The following is a 24,327-nucleotide window of genomic DNA, read 5'->3' on the forward strand; positions in this document are numbered from 1 at the left end:
AAGCCCTGCAGCGTCGTAGTTCTTGACACAAACCCATTCTGAAAGGCACACATACACAATCCAAGTTTAAATTGTCTCACTTAAAAAAAACTTTAACTTGTCTCCTCCCCTTCATTTACACTGCTTGAAGTGGATTTAATTAACAAGTGACATCATTAAGTCATCATAGCGATCGCCTTGATTCACCTGGTCAGTCCATGTCATGTAAGAAGCAAGTGTTCCTAATTTTTTGTAAACTCAGTGTATAAACCATCAACTTAGTGAATACCATTGGTATTGAATGAGGGTTTCAGAATGAATTATCCTTTATATGTCTCGGTTGTAAATGTTTTGGTGCCAAACTGGTGGCAATTGTGAAAAGTCAATAATTGCAGAGTTAATTGAAAATATTCCCATTGTTGATTAGAATCTTTTTTCCATTAAATTAGGCTATTTTCTCTTGAACCCTATGGTCCATGGACTAGAAAGTCATGGACAATAATATGATATGATAAAAAAAGAATATCAAATAATATGGATACGCCCCTTGACTATTTCCACATTTTGTTTTGTTACAGCATGAATTGAAAATGGATTCAATTAAGATTTGTCACTTGCCTACACGTGAAGGTGGAATTATGTTTTAACATTTTTTTCTTCAAATTAATACATTTCAAAGTTTTATGCAATATTAAGCCTACTGTGCCAAAGCAATTTAGAGCTGTTAAACGGGAGTGACAAGTGTATTGATAACAGTAATATCAAAATTCCTCTTTTAATAACTAACAGAATTGGTTAAAAAAAGGCTATGCATGCCAACATATTAGCCAAGAATTAAGATGTTTATAATCAGAGCAGGAGCTGAGCCTGTCTGCCCACACTCATCGCTTGCTCCCCTCACCAGCTGATGTACAGTGAACAAAAATATAAAATGCAACATGTAAACTGTTGGTCCCATGTTTCATTAGCTGAAATAAAATGTCCTAGAAATGTACCATACGCACAAAAAGACTTGTTTAAATTCTGTGGACAAATTGGTTTACATCCCTGTTAGTGTGCATTTCAAGACACTGATCAAACAGCATGACCATTACACAGGTGCACCTTCTGCTGGGGACAATAAAAGGCCACTAAAATGTGCATTTGTCCCAACACAATGCCACAGATGTCGCAAGTTGAGGGAGCGTGCAATTGGCATGCTGACTGCAGGAATGTCCACCAGAGCGGTTTCCAGAGAATTGAATGTTCATTTCTCTACCATAAGCCGCCTTTCGTTTAGGAGAATTTGGCTGTATGTCCAATCGGCTTCACAACCGCAGACCACACCAGCCCAGGACCTCAACATTTGGCTTCTTCACCTGCGGGATGATCTGAAACCTTCCACCTGAACAGCTGATGAAATGGAGTTTGCACAACAGTAGAATTTCTGCACAAACTGTCTAAGAGAAGCTCATCTGGGTGCTCGTCGTCCTCACCTGGGTCTTCACCTGACGTCGTAACCGACTTCAGTGAGCAAATGCTTACACCTCAGAGCCTGGTTCCTCTCTAGGTTTCTTCCTAGGTTCCGGCCTTTCTAGGGAGTTTTCCCTAGCCACCACGCTTCTACATCTGAATTGCTTGCTGTTTGGGGTTTTAGGCTGGGTTTCTGTACAGCACTTTGTGACATCAGCTGATGTAAAAAGCTTTATAAATAAAATTGATTTGATTGACCTTTGATGGCCACTGGCACGCTGGAGAAGTGTGCTCTTCACGTATGAATCCTGGTTTCAACTGCACTGGGCAAATGGCAAATAGCGTGTATGGCATCGTGTGGGCGAGTGGTTTGCTTACGTCAATGTTGTGAACAGAGTGGCCCATGGTGGCGGTGGGGTTATGGTATGGGCAGGCATTAGCTACGGACAACGAACACGATGGCAATTTGAATGCACAAAGATACCGTGACGAGATCCTGGAGGCCCATTGTCGTGCCATTCCCCTGCCGCCATCACTTCAGCCTGATCAACTATGCGAAGGAGATGTGTTACGCTGCATGAGGCAAAATGGTGGTCACACCAGATACTGACTGGTTTTCTGATCCACGTCCCACCCTTTTTCTTTTAAAAGGTATCTGTGACCAACAGATGTATTTCTGTATTCCCAGTCATGTGAAATCCATAGATAAGGGGCTAATTAATTTATTTAAAGTGAAAGACTTTCTTATATGAACTGTAACTCAGTAAAATATTTGAAATTGTTGCATGCTGAGTTTATATTTTTGTTCTGCGTATACAGTACATTCGGAAAGTATTCAGACCCCTGGACTTTTCCCACATTGTTATGTTACAGCCTTACTCTAAAATTGATTAAATTGTTTTTCTTCCTTCATCAATCTACACACAATGCCCCATAATGACAAAGCAAAACAGGATTTTAGAAATGTTCACAAATGTATATAAAAAAAACTGAAAAATGACATTTACATAAGTATTCAGACCCTTTACTCAGTAGTTTGTTGAAGCATCTTTGATAGCAATTACAGCCTCGAGTCTTCTTGGGTATGACGCTACAAGCTTGGCACACCTGTATTTGGGGAGTTTCTCCCAATTTTTCTCTGCATAACCTCTCAAGCTCTGTCAAGTTGGATGGGGAACGTCGCTCCATAGCTATTTTTAGGTCTCCCCAGAGATGTTTGATCGGGTTCAAGTCCGGGCTCTGGCTGAGCCACTCCGAGACTTGTCCCGAAGCCACTCCTGCGTTGTCTTGGCTGTGTGCTTAGGGTCGTTGTCCTGTTGGAAGGTGAACCTTTGCCCCAGTCTAAGGTCCTGAACGCTCTAGAGCAGGTTTTCATCAAGGATCTTTGTACTTTGCTCTGTTCATCTTTGCCTCGATCCTGACTAGTCTCCCAGTCCCTGCCACTGAAAAACATCCCCACAGCATGATGCTGCCACCACCATGCTTCACCTTAGGGATAGTGCCAGGTTTCCTCCAGCCGTGACGGATGGCATTCTGGCCAAGGAGTTCAATCGTGGTTTCATCAGATCAGAGAATCTTGTTTCTCATGGTCAGAGTTCTTATGGTGCCTGAGGAGTGGCTTCCGTCTGGCCACTCTACCATAAAGGCCTGATTGGTGGAGTGCTGCAGAGATGGTTGTACTTCTGGAAGGTTATCCCATCTCCACACAGGAACTCTGGAGCTCTGTCAGAGTATCCATCAGGTTCTTGGTCACCTCCCTGACCAAGGCCCTTCTCCCCTGATTGCTCAGTTTGGCCGGGCAGCCAGCTGTAGGAAGAGTCTTGGTGGTTCCAAACTTCTTCCATTTAAGAATGATGGAGGCCACTGTGTTCTTGGGGACATTTAATGCTGCAGAATTTCTTTTGTACCCTTCCCCAGATCTGTGCCTCGACATTCCTGTCTCGGAGCTCCATGGACAATTCCCTCGACCTCATGGCTTGGTGTTTGCTCTGATATGCACTGTCAACTGTGGGACCTTATATAGACAGGTGTGTGCCTTTCCAAATCATGTCCAATTAATTGAATTTACCACATAGTGGATTCCAATCAAATTGTAGAAACATCAAGGATGATCAATGGAAACAGGATGCACCTAAGCTCAATTGAGTCTGATAGCAGAGGGTCTGAATACTTATGTAAATAAGGTATGTTTATTTTTAATACATTGCAAAAATGTCTAAAAACCTGTTTTCACTTTGTCATTATGGGGTATTGTGTGTAGATTGATGAATATTTTTTACTTAATCCATTTTAGATTAAGGCTGTAACATAACAAAACATGGAAAAAGTCAAGGGGTCTGAACACTTTCCCGAATGCACTGTATGAGCAAGTCTGCATTGAAAATATTGGTTCAAACACCAAATAAAGTTTGTAAACTTTGAGAAAAGCAAAATTAGTCCATAATGGTTGCATCAGTATGATGGTTATGATTACAGTATGCTGCAATTCATTAAATTTGGTATTCAATGTTGATGTAAAACATACAAATTGGATCGTTCTTGTTCTCTAGTTATGTAAGAATATGAGATGTAGCTTGTGCCCTGACACTCCCTGCTCTCTACTAACTGTTTTGTGAGTCTTGCTGTTAATAACTTGGGAAACCATCAAGAACAAACCTAGTTTAATTTATATTACATTTTCAGATTGACTGCTTCAAGTGGGCGGGAAGAGAAAAAAAAACAACCCTTTGAGGACAATGCATCTGGGAAACGCTTCAAGGCCTCTTCTTTGGACCGAGTGATCAATTACGCATCCATGAAACCGCTTCCAAATTAGCCATTCATGATTAAAAGAAAGGCACAAAAAAAAAAAAAAAAAAATCAGGTCAGTTTGCCTCAAAAATATTCACTAATTTGTCAACTGGCAAAATTTCTGACAGTGCTGTGAAGATTGCCAGCCCCAGTGGGTTTTTTCTGCACTCTGACAGTACTGTTCTGTAAGGTTCAGCGTGCCAAGCACTGCTGTCCATGGTCTAGAAAAGATCCTCTGCCATGGGCCGTGCATCCTCCATTGCCCAGACTGAATAACTATGGATTGAAGCAAAATCAATTTCCCTCTGCAGCTTCACCATGTAAATCATTCCACAAATTTCCTGCAGCTAGATTAGATTCACACATTGTTCATCTAAATTATACACAAGTCAAAATGAGAGAGGTCTATGTGGTGAAAGACCCATGTCACAACTTCATACACACCAGAGTAAATAAGAAATGACTAAGAAAATCAGTAGACTAAATAACCATTATGTTGTGTCAGGAGGCCTGCATGACCAAGCGCTCATTGGTTTGATGCATACAACAGTTTCACTGTAGGGTGCGTGCTACACTGTACCAAGTCCTCTATATATATCCCAAGTGTATGTCTGGCTGAGGTTGAGTCACTCCCCTCCTCACCTAAAAACACACAACTAGCCCAGAGTAGAATAAAAACAAGGATGAGAGGAACCATTGGGAGGAGGAAGATGGGGCTAAGCCTCCCCTCCTCTCCTTTGTCTTGTTCCCTCAAACTCAGGGTAAAAAGCCATGCTGTCAGATTCAGCTATAGCGCTGGTGTTAACCTGTATTAACCTTAATCTCTTCTGTTTGGGTTGAGAATCCTACTGTAGTCCTCTGTGTTCGTCTTTATCATCCGTATTGATTCTTTCTTTCGAATGCCATACCGTACATCCCCAGACAACTGCATGGAAAACAAGCAAGTATTACAATTTTCTTTATTCGCGCCAAAAACTGCTGAACAGTCAGATATCCCTCGACCACAACTTAACATGCGAAGCGCATTGGGGAACATTGCGATCAACTTGTTAAATAATTGATAATGACTTTTAATACAAATTAATCAAAATGTTGAATAATTGATAAGAGGAGAATGGCTTACCAAGAAAAACTTCAGAAAGGACTCATTGAAGGCAGAAAGAAGTTTGAGCAATCAACAAAAAAGGCAGATGTATATTAGCTCACTTTAATCCATTGTTCAAGATGAGTACAGCTGACTGATGCTTCGTCGTCAAGGTGACATCTTCCTCAGATTGACCTTTCTCAAAACCATCTATCCTGTTAGTCACTTTACACCTACCGGTCAAATGTTTTAGAACACCTACTCATTCAAGGGTTTTTCTTTATTTTTACTATTTTCTACATTGTAGAATAATAGTGAAGACATCAAAACTATGAAATAACACATATGGAATCATGTAGCAACCCCCAAAAATGTTAAATAAATCAAAATATATTTGAGATTCTTAAAAGTAGCCACCCTTTGCCTTGACAGCTTTGCACACTCTTGGCATTCTCTCAACCAGCTTCATGAGGTAGTCACCTGGAATGGATCTCAATTAAAAGGTGTGCCTTGTTGAAAGTTAATTTGTGGAATTTCTTTCCTTCTTAATGCGTTTGAGCCAATCAGTTGTGTCGTGTCAAGGTAAGGGAGGTATACAGAAGACATCCCTATTTAGTAAAAGAACAAGTGCATATTATGTCAAGAACAGCTCAAATAAGCAAAGAGAATTGACAGTCCATCATTACTTTAAGAAATGAAGGTCAGTCAATTCAGAAAATGTCAAGAACTTTGAAAGTTTCTTCAAGTGCAGTCGCAAAAACCATCAAGCGCTATGACAAAACTGGCTCTCATGAGGACCGTCACAGGAAAGGAAGACCCAGAGTTACCTCTGCTGCAGAAGATAAGTTCATTAGTTTCCAGCCTCAGAAATTGCAGCCCAAATAAATGCTTCAGAGTTCAAGTAAGAGACACATATCAACATCAACTGTTCAGAGGAGACTGCTTGGATCAGGCCTTCATTGTCGAATTGCTGCAAAGAAACCACTACTAAATGACACCAATAAGAAGAAGAGACTTGCTTGGGCCAAGAAACACGAGCAATGGACATTAGACCGGTGGAAATCTGTCCTTTGGTATGATGAATCCAAATTTGAGATTTTTGGTTCCAACCGCAGTCGGTCTCTCTCTCTCTGAGGATCTGAGCCCTAGAACCATGCCTCAGGACTACCTGGCCTGATGACTCTTTGCTGTCCCCAGTCCACCTGGTCATGCTGCTGCTGCTCCAGTTTCAACTGTTCTGCCTGCCGCTATGGAACCCTGACCTGTTCACTGGATGCGCTACCTTGTCGCGGACTTGCTGTTTTGGGCTCTCTCTACCGCATCTGCTGTCTCTAACTCTGAATGATTGGCTATGAAAAGCCAACTGACATTTACTCCTGAGGTGCTGACCTGTTGCACCCTCTACAACCACTGTGATTATTTATTATTTGTTTAACACTTATGGTTATTACATGATTCCATTTGTGTTATTTCATCGTTTTGATGTCTTCACTATTATTCTATAATGTAGAAAATCATAAAAATAAAGAAAAACCCTTCAATGAGTAGGTGTGTCCAAACTTTTGACTGGTACTGTATGTTAACTTTGATTGTGTCCGATGAAACAGATCTTTCAAAGTTTTATGCAATATTAAGCCTACTGTGCCAAAGCAATTTAGAGTTGTTAAAACGGGAGTGACAAGTGTGTTGATAACGGTAATATCAAAATTCCTCTTTTAATAACTAACAGAATTGGTTAAAAAAGGCTATGGATGCCAACATATTAGCCAAGAATTAAGATGTTTATAAATCAGAGCCGGAGCTGAGCCTGTCTGCCCACAATCATCGCTCGCTCCCCCGTAGCTCACCAGCTGCTGTACAGTGAACAAAAATATAAAACGCACCATGTAAACTGTTGGTCCCATGTTTCATGATTCCATATGTGTTAGTTGTGAGGGCTTCGCTATGATTATACAATGTAGAAAATAGTAAAAATAAAGAAAAATCCTGGAATGAGTAGGAGTGTCCAAACTTTTGACTGGTACCTGCTTAATTATTAATATTATGGTGTTTCTATTCCATGAAAAACAAAATATCATCTGGGTTTCTGTTAGGATGGAACAGAAAATATGGCGCTGTACAACGTGACGGTCGGTTCATAGATAGGCTACATACACAGATCGGCTACATACTGTAGCTAGCTACACATCCATAGGCATACAGTTATTTTTATCCTCCACTACACAATAGGTAAATAAATAGTTAACTAGCTATGTTACTTCAGCTGTATTGCATGGCAAATATAAGCAAGGCAAGCTAACACAAATTGTACATTCAATTTGCAGTAAATGCTTTAGCAAGCTAGATTCTTTACATCCACTGTTCCACAAGACGACAGACTGGTTTGCTGGTTCTCTCAGGAGTCCCTAAAACACAAATGACAAATTCCTACTCATGTCATAACACTAGCTAGCTAGCTGGCTAATGTTAGCTAGTCAGCTAACTTGCTAAATAGCAATGTTAGTAAATTAACTTCATGACAAAAAAACATGCAATCATTTGTCTCAACATTAACATATTCCTCTCAATTGTACATTTTTAGCTTGACTCGTTAGAACAGGTGGCTCGCGTCAAATTTGTCATTGGAACCACTCGATAGGATTGGTCATATAAAACCCTTGGGACCCAAATGCATAATGAGTGCTCTAACTCCCTCTTGTGGTGGTCTGGAGCAATGCAGCCGTGATACTGGGTACCTCCTAGTCCCGTGGTGTAAGCTCGTAACTTTTGAACGAGGAACCACTGTAGGTGCGTCTAAACTTTTGACTGGTACTGTATATTTTCAGAATATCGGCCAAAACCCATCTCGTTTCATTTTCTCCCACTGCCGGCTACTGGGCTTTCTCTCACAACCGCATTTGGTAGTGAGTGGATACATCAAGCAGATGATATCACTGCCAAACTTAACATGATTCATCATCATGGTAATGTCTTGATGACCCTAAACAAATTTCCAGTTGATAGGCCATTGTGGAGTAGATTTACAAAGTGTTTAAAATGGACATGTAAAATCTGATTTCCTGATATGTCAATAATAAGAGCCATCTCTTAACCAATCCCTTAGCTTTTCTCAAACAAAGAGGTGTACTATGGGCCTACATACATTTTGACTCATGGTTCATGAGAAGTTCCAAAGATTTCCCAAAATTCCAAGATGGAGGAAAATCTATCCTGACGGTCCTTGAGGCCAATTTGTTCAGCATGAGGAAAGATCCCTACTAAGAAAGTTTCAAGTCTCTAGGTCAAACGGGGCAGCGGCTATGAGGGTTTATATGAGACTGCTTATAAACAGTGCCACCTATAGGCCAAACAGTACCATTATTTGTTGACCAATTTATTCATGACCTCTAGTTCCTGTGTGCCAAATTACAGTGATTTGGCCATGTCAAGAAAATAAACAAATCTAAGAATAACAACAGGTTTCATCATAACATAATTCAAGGTAAACAACAAATTATAGCGCAAACATTTATGTAATGACTTAAACGTAGAATTGTTGGTTTAACAAACAGGCCTCTTGATAGTAACCAACGAGTACTATCACTGCAATATCCCATTTCAGAAACCTCAGCATAAAGCCTGATTAGGCTACTGTACAGCGTCTCCATAATGTTTCTCACTTGAACAGTGTTCTACAGGCAATGCAGATAGGAAACCACCAAATGCTAACAAGCTGACCAGTCTGCATCTTCTAAGGGCTTGTGTAAATAGAACGCGGACTGCTTTCATCCAAGCAGTAATGAAGCCGTCTCTTACTTTGGCCCCGACTGTTTGGCTAATAAATGGTAAGGGGGAGGTGAAACTGCTGGCTTTACCTCCTCCTACACCCTCTTCATTTTGATTCATTTCTCCTACGCTCATTTTCTGCATTTTCTCCTAGCCATTCCAATTCCATCTTCCCCCCTTCTATCGAAAGCGAGAACTGCTTCAGGCTCTCTCTCCCCCTCCCTCTCACACTCTCCCCTCTCCCACTCCGCTCCCGCTGTCCTCTCTCAGTAGCACACACATTGCAGTCTCTCTCTCGATCACACACACAGGCTCGCTGCAGCGAAATCCACAAATCACAGACTAGTACAGCACAGGACGGCAGGGGAAAATAACGTCAAAACAAGCCATTGATTGAGTTGTGAAAAAGCGCGTCGACCACAGAGGTGAACCATGCAATCGTTATAGGTCGTTGACATCTATGGTTGAGAGCCTTCTACTTCTACAGCACCGCTCCTTTCCCTGGGCATGTCTGAAGGACTAACACAAAACAGGCAGCCTGACGGAAGGAACCAGGGAGTGAGAAGGCATCATTAACCTTCCCACACAGTGGGGAAACTGAACTGCCCATTTAGGAGGAGAAAGGGGGTTAGAGAGGATTATTTTATTTTTTTTGGACGTTTGAGAGGGCGAAAGGCAGTTCAACACGGAGATAACACAGGCTTGGGGATGTTCTAGAGCCTCGCTGCTTCTGCAAAGGATAGATGCACAGCGAGAGGAAGAGGTCTGAATACCAATAACTACAGAGTAAACTGAAGAGACTGGATACTGTCCTGGGAGAAGACTGCAATTAGTGAATAGATAAGAGACAGAGGAGGATAAATGTGGTGAAGCAGAATGAAATGTTTCACACATTTCAAATCTGTTGTTGATCTAGAAAACATAAGCTTGTTGTCTCTGAAAACCTCCGGGCTCATGCTTGAAAAACTAAATCGGATTATTTTGATTCACGCTCCAGTTATCAGAACGAATCAATGGATGTGGCATCCTGAACAGCATAAGCAGCAAAACTTCTGTAAGTTAAGATTCATTTGTTTTCACAGTAAAACAGACCCCTGTGTTTATCATAAGGAGATAGCATCTAACTCGCAATCTGTTCAGACTATAATGCACATTGTGCGAGAAATTCATTATCGGTGCCCATGTCCCTCTGCTAATCCTTGCACATAATTCGGAGGAGGTATATAATGGACTGACCTAGCATCAGCTCCGCATCGGGCCTTAGAACAGCACATAGTCAGGAGTTATTCACACAATAATCCCCGGGTTCTTATGCCTTACTGCTTAAACAGAGAAACTGACAAGCATCACATTTCTCATAGGCATGTTGATTTGGGAGCTGAGTTCATGTCAAAGTGAATATGGATAGGTGGACAGAGGGGCGGTGACGCAACAACACGGAAAAGGTGTAATAGGTCCATTTAGTCATCAATTATGGAGTCAGGAGAGGAAAACGTAGCAAAATCAACAGTATAACAAGGGTTTAAAGCAAATTGGAAAGACGGTCAGTTATAGCCAGCAGGTTGTTTTTCTTTAAAACAATGCTATGTAAATGAGGCCCTAGGTATTCTGCTTGGGAGAACAGGGTATTCACACTCACCTCTACAAGTCACCTACTGTAGGGGACAAACCAATCCCGTGCACGCCTCAGTCACTGACTATGAACTAAGGGGGGGGTGCACAATCCATTCAAACCCTCAGACAAAAAGGTATGGGATATAACGTCATGCTTATTAGGCTAATTCGATGGTGAATTAACCCTGTTACCATGCATCCCCCTCCCCCCTCAGACATACAGGTCCAAAGGGAAACCCCATATACAGATTTCTGGTAATCCAGTCAATGGCTTTTTATCATAGCATAAAATATTACAGCACACACACCTCAACCCCACCTTACACACACAACATTTGTCGGTAAGGCGTCTATGTAGATCATTACACCATGCATGGCACGCGTAGAGACAAACAGTCTACCACATATAGGTATTTATAGGTTGCATCCATTATTTCCCTTGTGGGTCCTTCATCTCACCCTCTTACTCTTCCTCAAACACATACACTAACTGTGAGCGTGACAGCAGAAGACGCTTGCCTTGCATAAGGCTCAAACGAGCACAAATTGAATAATTCTCAACCTGGCGATATGCAGCCGCCGTGGAAAAGCACAACACTGTCACATTAATCACAATCATCAGCCTTGTGATGTAACTCAGACAATTCAAGCGACTAGGCTTCCATTCAAAGTCCATTTGCACATAATGACCTGGAGAGTCAGTCGCACTACAAACCCCTATTCAACTTCACTTAGGGCCTGCCTTTTCTGCTCAGGTTTTCAACCCTATTATTCCATCTCATTAGATGGTAGATGCGTGTTAATGTTCACACTTAAGACACACACACGACACGTCACACAACGACACACTTACACGTCACACACAGTAAGGCATCAGGTTAACGGGGCAATCCCTCGTGACAACACAGTAGGCAGTGGAGGGTGAGAACAAACAAAAGGACACTTGGCCCCAGTAACAGTGTGATTCAGTAGACATGGCCACATCCCAGAACCACTGAACAGCGTCTTGTCTGGGAAAACATCCCAGGCTTGGAAGGTTCATATTCAATCTAGCCTTATATCTCATTGAAATTACAAAAGACACACATTGGCCTACACAAACATAGCAGCTGAACCAACACAGATTATAAAAGCGGTGTTGACCGACATGCTTGTGGATTGTCAATATCTAAAACTCTGAATAGCATTTGCACAATCCAATACCTCTAATGCACTGTTAGATCTAAACACCACTGGATCAACAAAAACACTATGAACAAGAGGGATCTAACAATGTCCCATTTCTATTTCCACAGGTGAATAACCAGCACAACAATGCCTAAATCCAACCAACAAATACTACACCCATACCTGGCGCCACACCACTCAAAATCCTATTGGAAGCCTTCAAAGCAACGCACCTCTCTAAAAGGGGTCCACCCAGACAGAACCGTACCCCCTCCTAAACTCAAGCCAAAGGTGACCAGACTTTCCCTGAGACCCCCTGCCTGCCCTCTGACCCCACAGACGGTAGTCTGGCTGGCCGTGGTGACTGGTTCCTGTGTCTTCCCTGCGCTACTTGGCCCAGGCGTGTCTGCTGGAGAGACCTGGGGCATGGTCTCCATCTGTCCCTTCCACTGTGTGTGCCGAAACCTCTCAGAGTCTCTGAGCACGCTCTGCGTCAACAAGGGCCTGCTGTTCGTCCCTCCTGACATTGACCGGCGCACCGTGGAGCTCCGTCTGGCAGATAACTTCATCCTGGAGGTGGGCAGGGTGGACTTTGCCAACATGTCAGGCCTGGTGGAACTGACTCTGTCCAGGAACACCATCCACACCCTGCGGCCCCTGTCCTTCGCTGACCTGGAGAGCCTGCGCTCACTCCACCTGGACACCAACCGGCTGACCATAGTGGGGCCAAGAGACCTGTCCGGCCTGACCAACCTACAGCACCTCATCATCAACAACAACCAGCTGACCGCCGTCTCCGCCGAGGCCTTCGATGACTTCCTGCAGACGCTGGAGGATCTGGACCTGTCCTACAACAACCTGAGGAAGGTCCCCTGGGAGGCCATCCAGAACATGGCCAGCCTGCACACCCTCAACCTGGACCACAACCTCATAGACCAGATCGCTGAGGGCTCCTTCGGCGAACTCTACAAGCTGGCCCGCCTGGATATGACGTCCAACCGGCTGCAGACGCTGCCCCCCGACCCCCTGTTCTCCCGATCCCAGACGGGCGTGGTCAGCCCCACGCCCTACAGCGCTGTCATCAGCCTGAGCTTCGGGGGGAACCCCCTGCACTGTAACTGTGAGCTGCTGTGGCTGAGGCGGCTGATCCGCGGCGACGACATGGAGACGTGTGCCACCCCTGTCCACCTGGCCGGGCGCTACTTTTGGTCCATCCCAGAGGAGGAGTTCACCTGTGAGCCTCCGCTCATCACACGCCACTCCAACAAGCTGTGGGTGCTGGAGGGCCAGAGGGCAACGCTGAGGTGCCGTGCCATCGGTGACCCCGAGCCCATCATTCACTGGATCTCCCCTGACGACCGCATCGTGGCCAACTCCAGCCGTGTGTACTCCTACTACAATGGCACCCTGGACGTGCTGGTGACGCGGGCGCGTGACGACGGGGCTTACACCTGCATCGCTATCAACGCTGCCGGGGAGGCTACAGCCCTGATAGACCTCAAGATCATCCCCCTCCCTCACCGCGGCAACAACACTGTCCCCCTCACCAACCCTCGTGGAGACCCAGGCTCCTCAGACATTTCCAGTGGGAGAACAGGAGGGTCTGGAAGGAACGGGAAGGGTGGTGGTGGTTCTGTAAAGAACGCCACAGGAGAGGGGGAGAGCGGAGAGAGGGGGGATGGAGAAGCCAGCACCAGTGAGCGTTTGGTGGGGGTCCTGGGGGTGACTGCCACCTCGGCCCAGGTGCGCTGGGTCCTGGGCCGGGCCACTGGGCCGTACCTGGTGTGGATGTACCAGATCCAGTACAACTGCACTGCAGACGACGCCCTGGTGTACAGGTAAGCTCCTCTCAGTAACAAAGCAAATTGTGCACAACCTGAGAGCCAGTTCCCAATTGGCCAAGCATGAATAGATCATCAATGAGGCTAGATGCAAAATAAAAAAAGAAAACACCCCTATGTCCTCCTCTATTGTAACACTGTCATGTTCAAAAACTCCCCTGAGGTTCTACATTTACCAGAGTTCTCAGTGTTCTTGAGTCACAGGGACCAGGGGTGATGAACATGACACACCATCCCTGACACATGAAACAAAGGAGAGCAGCCATAGTGGACTGTAAAAGAAGTATGAAAGAGGGCAAGGTATTTATAGAGGGAACGGAAGGGAGATGGGGCGGTGGAAGGAGAGAGCCTGAAGACTCGGGGGGAAAGGAGGATGAACTCCTTATAAGAGCGCAAGCTGCAGATCTGAGGACAGTGTCACATCCCATTCCGCTGACTGAAATGGAGATAAATAGGGAGATAGGGGGTTTGGGTCTAGGGAACACTGAACCCACTCACTTCAGTTTGTGGAAGTAGGGAGGGAGAGGTAGCTAAATAGAGATGCAGTGTTTTATATAAAATACTGAAAGATTCTCAAGGACTTGTCAGGACAGTGTGTCGACAAACACACTGACACGCACACACACAGACGCGCACACACACTCGGAATGCTGTCAGAGGGAAAATGAAAAACAGGAAGAAAGCCTCCCAATCCGTCATCTCCAGCTCTCTCTCTCGTTTACCCACTCTCCGTTTGCCGCTTTTTCTTGGGAACTGCATCTCCAGCCTGTCGTGTTCATGGAATAAGTCATCAGGAAACAAGTCGTTTTGTTCAATCTAACACACTCCTTGCACGAGAATCTATGTATGACCACAGACAATGGAGGTGAGAGAAAGAAAATGAAAATAAGAGCAGGTACATTGGAGCATTATGACGAGGTACTGCGCAGAGAGACTGAAGTGATGGTTAGGCTAGTTTCATACCCTTCAGCAAGTAGCCAGGATGATTTAACTCTTCATCCTTCTCCCCTGATGGATATCAGACATGTTCTCAAAGAGGACAATGGGAATTGCCGCTATAATCGTTTCACGGCTCATAATTCCCTGACGTCTCAAAAAGGACAGGTGAAGTGCTTGTTAAGCCTTCCCGAGATCAAAGTAAAAGTAGTCAAATACACCATTTCGGTGTCTAGTATATGCCAAGGCATATGTAGTCTTTATTGCTAAATAAAAGAGGGATGACAGCAAACATTAAGTTCTACCATCCCTGTGACTGCATCCCTAATTTGTTTGAACAGCATATCCCTGTGAAAGGTTTTCAATAGAGCTTACAATTCAAAGTTATTCACAGAATATAAACCCCATGGAGATAATAGCTTGCACATTTGGAGTTAATGTTTCGAGTAAAGCCCATCTTTCCAATTTCCATTACAATGTCTGAATGTAAACAAGTAAACGTTTTAAAGTGATTTGTAACCCAAAGCTAGAGATAATTTGAGGATAGTGTGGAGGAATGGAGGGAGAGCAAGGGCTCAAGGAAGGTTAACTGCCAGCCAGGTGAGATTAAAAGTAGGGAGACTGGGTAAAAGATTTAAGACGGCGGAGTGTTTGCCGTATCTTCCGCTTCCTGGCGTAGATTGTTTGGGGAGGGGGCGGTGGTAATTGGGGTGTGAGTATGTGTCATCACCTTGGTCTTGACTAGCTCATTGCTTGGCATGACACGTTTCTGAGGGGGGAAAGTTTGGGAAATAGACTCCGGTAAAGTCGGCCTCCTGTTACCCTGAATATCCTTCATAGTCTCCATTACCCTTCTCCCTCTACAGCAGAGTATTATTGATTAAGGCCATTTACACAACAAAGGAGCAGATCAGACGCCTCCTCCCTCTAGCTGGCTGCACATTATCATCATTAGCGCTTAGGCGTTGTATTGTAGATTATTGCGTTTCATTCGATTTATCTCCCTCTCCTAGCCGCTTTCAGATATCCTGTTTCTCTGCTCAGCAAATGGCTCAATGTCCTTTTCTCTTGTACACCCCCACCCTTCCCTGTCTGTTAGAATTCTGCCGCCTACAAGCAACTCTTTCCTGCTGAAGAACCTGGTGTCTGGAGCAGACTACAGCCTGTGTGTCCTGGCCATCTTTGACGATGGGGTGTCCACCCTGGCCACCACCAAGGTCCTAGGCTGCACCCAGTTCAGCACCAAAGAGGACTTCCCAGAGTGCCGATCCCTGCAGGCCCACTTCCTGGGCGGCACGCTGACGGTCATGGTGGGGGGGGTCATCGTGGTAACACTGCTGGTGTTCACCGTGGCGATGATGGTAAGGCACCGTGTCTGTGGAGACTGTCAAGACGAGGGCCACTACCCTGCCCATCACCATGACGACTTCCTGCCCTCCAAGGAAGGAGTGGATGTTTACGCTCAGACCAACGGAAACGGGAGCGTGATGATGGTGGCTCTGCCCAACAACATTCTTGGCCAACAGGCTAAGCCGCTGCCATTGAAAATCAAACCCCAAGCCAAGAACAAGCCCAAGCCAAAGCTTGACTCAGATCAGCTCAGTGGGGAGGGAAAGGGTGAGAAGCCAGGCCTGGAGGTGGTCGTGAGGGGGAAAGGATTCCCCCCTTTCACCCTTGAGAGTGAGAGAGTGACACTGTACTACTCCCCTGCCAACACCTCCCAGACCTTACCCCATCCCCGAGCTCACAAGGCCCCGAAACACTCAGGCAAGCTCAAGCTGCGCCACTCTGAGGAGAAGGAGAGAGACTTGGACAAAATGGTGGGCTCCATATGCAGCCTAGACTCTGAGGCCCAGGGGGAGGAGTCGGAGCGCGTGAAGGACTCAAGGAGGGGAGATCGCCCGCCACTAGGGCCGACACGCAGCTGCTCCTTTGACGTGGGCGAGATCACCACGACAACCTGCTACGGATATGCGAAGCAACTGAGTGTGATATGGACCAGGAGGAGCCAGTCGGTGCAGGGCATGCTGGTCCAGTGTGCCTCAACAGCCAGTTCAGCGAGCAGCACAGGCAGCGACCACCCCCCACCTGCCCTCACACATGGCTACCTGCACACCCACAACACCTCCAACTCTAAGTCCAGTGAGGCTGACAACATCGGAGACCTGGAAGAGAGTGTTTTATAGGGTGAAGATGACAGAGGGACAAAAAGGAACAAAACAAAGACTGAAATGGATAAATTGACAGTGGACAAGTGGATGTAAAAGCCATTTGGCTTAAAAAGGACGAGAAACTATCAAAGCACACAGTGCATTGCACAAGGAACATAGCACATGGTGAAGGAGCTAATGCCACGTATGGTGTGGACAGATGGGAGTGACAACTATTGTGAAGAAAAAAAAAGGTATAATGATGTCTGCTGGTCTAAAGCTGTGAGATACCGACTACCCAAACGCATGGGGATTACAACCTGAGACTTGTTTCAACAAGATTAATTAAACAATTAATGAATTACTACAGTAAATAAATCAACCACCACTCAACAGCAGCGTCTCGACTTTGAATGCCAAACCGCTGAGTAAATCAGGCCTCAAACTGGTACATGAGACAACTGTGATAATCAGATGCCAGTCAATTATCATGTGTTTGTTTGCAAAGAGCAGGAAGCAGCCTATCTGCAAACACAGAGGTGTTTGTTTAGCTGAGAGAGGGAGCGAGAGAGATGGGGAGAATAAGGGGTAGAGACACTGGCTGGGGGGAGCAGAAGAGATGCCTGGCGTCAGGGAGGAGCTCGGAGATAACGCAGTAGACAGGGAGTTGGTTTATGCTACGTCTATTGATGCCATCTGTCATGTACTTTTCTGTAGTATACATTCATAGCCGCAAAAGCCCCGTCGAGCTCAATTAGCATGAGCTGTGTGATTGAGTGGCCGATACACATATTCACACATAAGTGAGACGACAAGGAGATAGTGTGAGAGAAGTGCGTGCATCCGTTTCCTCTTTTCTTGCCAGAGGCAAACTGCTGACCTGTTTCAGCCAATTAAAAAATGCTGATTGGAGAATTCACACAAACACAATGTGAACTCTGCCCAGCAGTGCTGCAACTACTGACCCGCGGTTCTACAACCAACCATTGTTCACATCGTAGAGCCCAGATATATCATGTTCTGCTGACAAGTCCAGTTAATATCTGGGCCCATATACACAAAGCCTCTCAGAGTAGGAGTGTTGATCTAGGATCAGTTTGGCCTTCTAGCTCATAATAAATACAATTATATGGACAGCTGGGTACCTGATCCTAGATCAGCACTTGTAATCTGAGACGCTTTGTGGACAACGGGCCCAGCTTGGCAGATCTTGGTGGTTATTTTAGAAACTACTATAACACATCTTCCCAGTTAACAGGACCAGCTTGGGTAAAGCTACAGTGTTCTAAGCTGTAGATACGATTGTGCAGTTAAGTTCAGGAGAAGTTCAACATCTCGGAAACAGCTCAGACATCTCCAATATGCTGGATAAGAAAGTAAAGCAGTTATTTTAAGTAGTCATTATTTCCTTTAGTGTCGTACGATCCAAGTCATTCACCGAGGCTGGCCGTTTTCTGCCCCTGCATATAAAAACCTACCTGTGAGCATAGCTGCGGGAAGTACGGGTGCTGAAATACACACACCACCCCCCCCCCCCCCCCCAAAAATTGGAATAAAAAATATATATATAAATTTCCCCCCCTCACAGAAGTAGTGCACCGGGGACTTAACTAATCCTGTATTAGTTGACCGATATAGCCCTCTGTAGTGGGGGGAACCTTTATTTTTTTCATCCAAAGAAAGTTTTTTTCGATTCAGTCAAGCTTGTTTAATTCCAAAGTTTGTAAACAACGCAAATGTAAATAAACACTGTATAGCTTCAACATGGTTAAAAATATTCCTTTGATATAATTGATGGTCAGTCCTTGCACGCCTTGTTCTTTTTGTCATTACAACTGTACCGATAGCAGCACAAACAGGCTTCAGTGTGTCCATGTCTGGACACCAACGCAGCCCTACCTTGACAAACTAAACACCTTTTTTCTCTCACGCTTTGAGCATTACGACTGAGCTGCCGAGGACTACGTGCTTAGCCGCGGGACGATGTTAAGGGTAGCTGCAATTTTTTCATCGACGGGCAAAAAAATTCTAATCTGCCCCCCAAACGTCTTCCCGAGGCTTTGCCTGTGAGACAGCCAGACGGAAAACGATTTTAAGTGACAGCGTTGACTTTTTCCATCTCAGATGTAGAGCCAAGGTGTTTTCTATTCACAACTGGAGACTTGAGCAGAAAAACATGGTAATTCAACAGGACAGACCAGCATTCTAACTCTCCCATTTGAATTTAAAATATATACTCCCCGTCACGCTGAAGCACCTCTACCCCAGCCACACCCTATGATCAGAAGAGACGAGTGTGTGGGTGGATCTGGGTCTGTTTGCGTGAGAAAGTGGATGAGAGACTGACACTCATTCCACATAAAACCACCAAAATCTTGAAAAAGAGGCAGCTTCATCCACCACAGTCAGTCTCCATTTTATTTTCTTTATTTAAAAAAAAAAAGTGAAATGGCCATTTGGACAAGCTTCGTCACAATATATAGACAGAACTCTAACAGTATTCTGGACATTTTGTGGTTGGTTCCTTGAGGGAATCACAACCCTCCTAAAAGCAAATGCTGTGGAAATCAGCACCAGATGCAAATTGGGAAATTCATGTAGCCGTACAATTCAGTACAATTCTATTTGTGTGCGAGAGACAAATGTGCGAGACAGGTACAGAGGGAGGGAGAGAGAGAGAGCGAGGGGGAGAGAGAATGAACGTTGGAGGGCTTAAGTATTATTCATGCAAATGACTCATGTACATGCATGTTTAAGTGGTCAGTAACAGACTGCTGCATACATCATTAAAATCCGTGTTTATCTGCTACCCTGGTCCTACAAATGTCTCATCACTAAACTGCATAGAGAGACTGTTTGGGGAGGAGCAGTGTGGGGTGTTAGTGTGGAGGGGAGGTAAGCAGAGAGGGGTATGATGACAATAAGTGTCACAGCTGTGAAATCCTTATTGAACACCCCTAAATCACAATCCCGCTTTGAGGCAGAGTGCGGCAACGATTTCAAATCCCATTGCCTAAAAAAAAAAAAACTTTAAAAATACATAATAAAATCACATATGTTCAACTGAGCGAGGTAAGAAATAAAAAACGGGATAATTTGTCTCTAGCCTGCCTGCACACAACATCTTCCGCTTCTCTTTAAGCAGCCTCCCACTCATCTCAATTTCACACAACTCCTCTCCCCATCTCGCTACTCCATGCTTCAGTTCGCTATATCTCCCTCTAACACCAGTCACACCTCTGGGAACCATTTAGCGCAGATTAGGGCTTCAAAGTCCCTTGTAAAACCACTCTTCCTGCTCTACACAGTGTTTAGTATGGACCACGAGCCACATCTTCAGGTTCTACTTGTAAAGGAACATAGTAGTTACACAAGCTGGCAATAACCTGTGCTCCCATCTCAATTGTTCAAGAACCTCGTCTTTGCTCTCATCCTTGTGTGTGTGTGTGTGTGTGTGTGTGTGTGTGTGTGTGTATGTGTGTGTGTGTACACACTGTACATCCATAACCGAGGGGAGGGCGAGGTAGGAGAAAGGGGGACACAATAGATAAAACTGATGGTGGGCACAGGAATCCTCGAGTAGGACCCAAGAGAGTCATTTTCCAGAGCACGAAAGGCACGATTTCTATCTGCAGATGAGAGAGGGGTCAGAAAACTCCATTTAAAGCCAATTTATAGTCCAGCTGCAAAGTGAGACAGAGCTACATGTAATGGACATTGGGTTGGTACTGTTGGTTAGTCTTCCCAAGGTGCATCGGCATCCCTACAGTACACCGCAAAGCTATTAGCACAACAGAACAATGGACATGAGCACTGGAATACCTGAGATCTTGCTGAAGCACAACTTCGGAGAGTCACAGTCTGTTCCTACGCCCAGAAAAGACATTGTGGGATTTACTTTGACAGGATTTCAACATGTTTAGGGATTTTTTTCTTTCTTTTCTCGCACCATCAAATCATGAGGGATTTGGTAAAACATGACACCTGCGCTGCCTAGGGCTAGGGTAGTATCACAGTTTGACAGTTTTTCCAGCCAATATGTTGCGCAGATGTTGGCAGCAAGTCCTCTGCTTCCTAACACCTAATGGTGCTGGTGAGGAAATTACTTGGCTCTTATTTGAACAGGTAATTAAATCTCTGGTGGTGTCAGTGCTAAATAAATGAGCTATTTGAAGCTGCTTAATAAAAAAGAGGCACTGCTGCGGCCTGATGGGATTTGAGTGGCCTTCCACCACTGGGAGGAACAGCATGAGAGATGGGAAAGGAGGGATGCATGATAGGGGGGGGGGAATGGGGAGAAAGAGTTTAGCTTACGCAGCGAGGGAAATTAATCACACGCAAAGAAATGGAGGGAGGGATTTGGGCAACAGACATGGGTTTGAACTTGTTCACCCGTCCTGAAGTGAAAATCCGCCATTAACACGTGACAGTTGGCTTGTTAGTGCCCTTGTGGAGCAGAGAGGGGGTGATCTGGAGCAGCTTTAATGTCTTTTGATATTTTGGAGTGCTGCCTTTGCAAATCCTCATGCCAACAACACACCTCCGGGGCAGAGGAGAGCATAAACTTGGGGAAAGCGAGGGTTAGGGAGAGGCTGAGAGGGGTTGAAGATAGGGGAAATAAAAGAGCAATGAAATATCACAACTCCAGGGCAGAAGTCTGTCACACTGCATCAGCATAGGTCAAAAAGAGGAGGGGAGTAGGGACACAACTTCGGGAAGGGGAAACTAGACAAGCTGAAACAGAACAAGGACGATCAAGAGAAGGGATTACGCTGCAGGAGGCAGAGGTCTGAAGAGGCTGGGGGAGGAAATGCAAGTGTGTGAAGGGGGTCGGACACGGTCAGAAGACCAGAGTTCCACCACTGATCAATGTTGGAGAGTTGCCCCGCTGCATGCCCTTCAAAAGCTCAGCTGTGCCATGGTGCAGCTGCTGCCTCTAACCCTCGCTCAAATCACACACACTTTCCCCAATCAAAGGTTTCATTTAGAGCCATGGAAAACTAAGGCTGGCAGTACAAGAATCTCCTCTCACATAGCCGACAAAAATACATCCAGACAGCCATTACTGCCTTTCATACTGTGCTTTCATGTGAACATGTTGTTATTGACACTAGTATCGAATAAACAAAGAAATCCCACTGATCTGTATCTCTGATTCTCTACTTTACAATTCCAAACCAAAGCCCTCTTCGATACATAGTTGAAAGTAGACTCCTCCTGTCTGAATGTTTCTAATATGCTAGCCTTTCATCCTCTGTCACATGCTTACACATGAGCCATCCCATCCCCTGTATAATTAGCTTCTACTTCCCCTTGCTACTAAATAATTGGCCACTTAAAATGGTGCCATTTAAAAGATGCGCTTCTTGCAAGAAAACAAATCTAGGTTTTGTGGAGAAAATGTTTCATCATTGACTTGATCTGTGGCCCGTGGATTGAATTAGATGGAACTACGAATAGAGAAAGAACAGAGCTCACTTGACCTTGCAGTACAGTAGCGTAGTGATTAAAATGCCTTTGATCAGAACCAGATTCATCATCAAGGCATAGATGACCTGACTGGCCTTAACGGCCCGTAATGGCCTCAACACAGTTCATTCTCCCTGCTCACTTAGCCTTCTGACATCCTTTTTATGGAGCTCCTGCTTTCCACGACTCTCCTCTCCAGAGTTGCCACTTTCAGCACTTTTCACTATGTAGCTTTTCCCTTACTAAGGATCTCATGCCAAAAGCATCCCTGACCATAACACAGTAATGACACATACAGACAGTTTCAGGTGAGTGTAAAACGGGGTACTTTCAAAAGATGCACTTCCATGCACTTTCGGGTTCTGACAAGTTCTAAATTCTTGATGACTGGATATATTTAGATTTGAAGCCATCCACCTCATATATCATACTGCTTTACTACTTGAGTCGAGCAGTTGGAGAATAAAAAAAGGCTAATGTGCCCACACGACGCGCTGTTGGTAATGACCCTACCTTGACCCCGCGGACACGGAACTCTGCCAGCGCCCGGTTCATCTTGGCAGCGGCGGCAGGCAGGTCATTCCCGCTGGCGATGACTTTGACCAGGAGGGAGTCGTAGTGGGGGGAGATGACGGCCCCCTGGAACGCGGAGGCACTGTCCAGACGGATGCCCATGCCCTCTCCAGTCCGGAACACCTGAAGAATGGGGACAGGAGAATTACGGGGTATGCAGGCAGCAATGCAACAGATAAGACAGGCGTCAGGAAAAGAGCAATCCTGTTGATACGCAGTATGTACGAAGTACATGCACATTTACAAATGTGGCAATTCATATCCTTTGATAACACTCAACCATTTTCCAAGTTTCATGTTTGTCAATTCACTCAATTAGTCAGTGGTAGTCTCAGTTGTAGCTGTGCGATATGTTTAATTAGCTGATATCCTTTAAACAAGCTGCATTTCATGGGCCAATTAAAATTCTAAAGACTTTTGATTGTTTTTAATCAAAAAGAAGCTCACAGGATGTCAGTAAAGTTAACATTCCAAATGAAAAGGTTTGATTGAAAAGACACAAGAGGACGTTCCTAAAGTCTTGGGCTAGGCTCTGTGCAATATCAGAACAGACCAAGGATAAAAAGCTAGCCTTCCAAACAGCAGATATTGCCCTTAAATGGGTGACACATAGTGTTGGCACTGAACCACTGAATTATTCAAGCTTGGTATTACCGTGCTGTGCTGATATCTTTATTGGTTGAAAATGGCATACTGAAAATGCAACTGAAAATCGTGTTTAGCTCCATAAGAGTCCCCCCCTCATCCTCCAAGCTCCCATCACTCTGCCTCCGTGTGCCTCCCAGCGTAGGGATTAAAGCACTGTTAACCTCATTCTCACTGTGTGAGAGGCACTGCAGGGAGGACCCTTACACAAATCAGAACAATCGCAGCCAAACAGCCTCCCAACACAATTAAACATGTCCACCTGCGTTGCAAGCGTTAGAGCCCCAGCCCTCGTGTTGTGAGGGGAACTGGGAGAGATGATGTGTTCCGCGGTGTGCTGCTCCCACCCTTGGCGCTGCTGTGTATCTTGGAGCGCTCACATTTCAATTCTCCAAATCTCTCAATTAGATATGAATAGGATATCGCAATCTTAGCCGAATAATGTTTTATAGTACAATTTTGCACTTCGGGATAGTGCCAGTGGTCTTAATATATAGAAAAGTAACCAAATGAGCAAGTTACAACTATGATTGTGTTTGATTGTTTTCCAAACAGTAGGCTAATTGAAGAATAGAGAATTTTCTAATAAACGTCATTACCACTGTTTATTAACGTAAATCTACCCGGAGGGATGAAGCCCACAGCAAACACAGTAATGGACAATGTCAGAAAAAAACAACATACAGTATTTGTGGCAGAAAGAGGAGATCACCTCATGGCGCCAAGGTAACACTGGATGATGTCCAATCACGCTGCCACAGCACAGCACAGTGACTAAAACCTTTCGGGCCAGACTCAGTGTGTATGTCCTGCATCTCTCTCTCGCGCTCTGTCTGGGAGAATAAACTGATCCGAAGTTAAA

At 44.9% G+C, this 24,327-nt stretch overlaps 2 protein-coding genes across 2 annotated transcripts in view; one reads left to right on the top strand and one right to left on the bottom strand.

The window, feature by feature from the left end:
- LOC139537119 (pyruvate carboxylase, mitochondrial-like) overlaps nt 1-24,327 on the bottom strand; it is a 104,337-nt gene that overhangs the window by 24,365 nt on the left and 55,645 nt on the right. Inside the window, exon 10 of the mRNA XM_071338044.1 lies at nt 22,761-22,943. Within this exon, the coding sequence (XP_071194145.1) occupies nt 22,761-22,943 (183 nt within the window). The remainder of the gene's footprint in view (nt 1-22,760; nt 22,944-24,327) is intronic.
- LOC139537118 (leucine-rich repeat and fibronectin type-III domain-containing protein 4-like) lies at nt 9,161-21,920 on the top strand. The gene is made up of 3 exons (XM_071338043.1): nt 9,161-10,124; nt 11,980-13,689; nt 15,728-21,920. Exons 2-3 carry the CDS (start codon nt 11,999-12,001, stop codon nt 16,812-16,814), a joined length of 2,778 nt encoding a protein of 925 aa, XP_071194144.1. The 5' UTR covers nt 9,161-10,124; nt 11,980-11,998; the 3' UTR covers nt 16,815-21,920.

Source organism: Salvelinus alpinus, chromosome 13 (genome assembly GCF_045679555.1).
Source record: "Salvelinus alpinus chromosome 13, SLU_Salpinus.1, whole genome shotgun sequence".
NCBI lineage: Eukaryota > Metazoa > Chordata > Actinopteri > Salmoniformes > Salmonidae > Salvelinus > Salvelinus alpinus.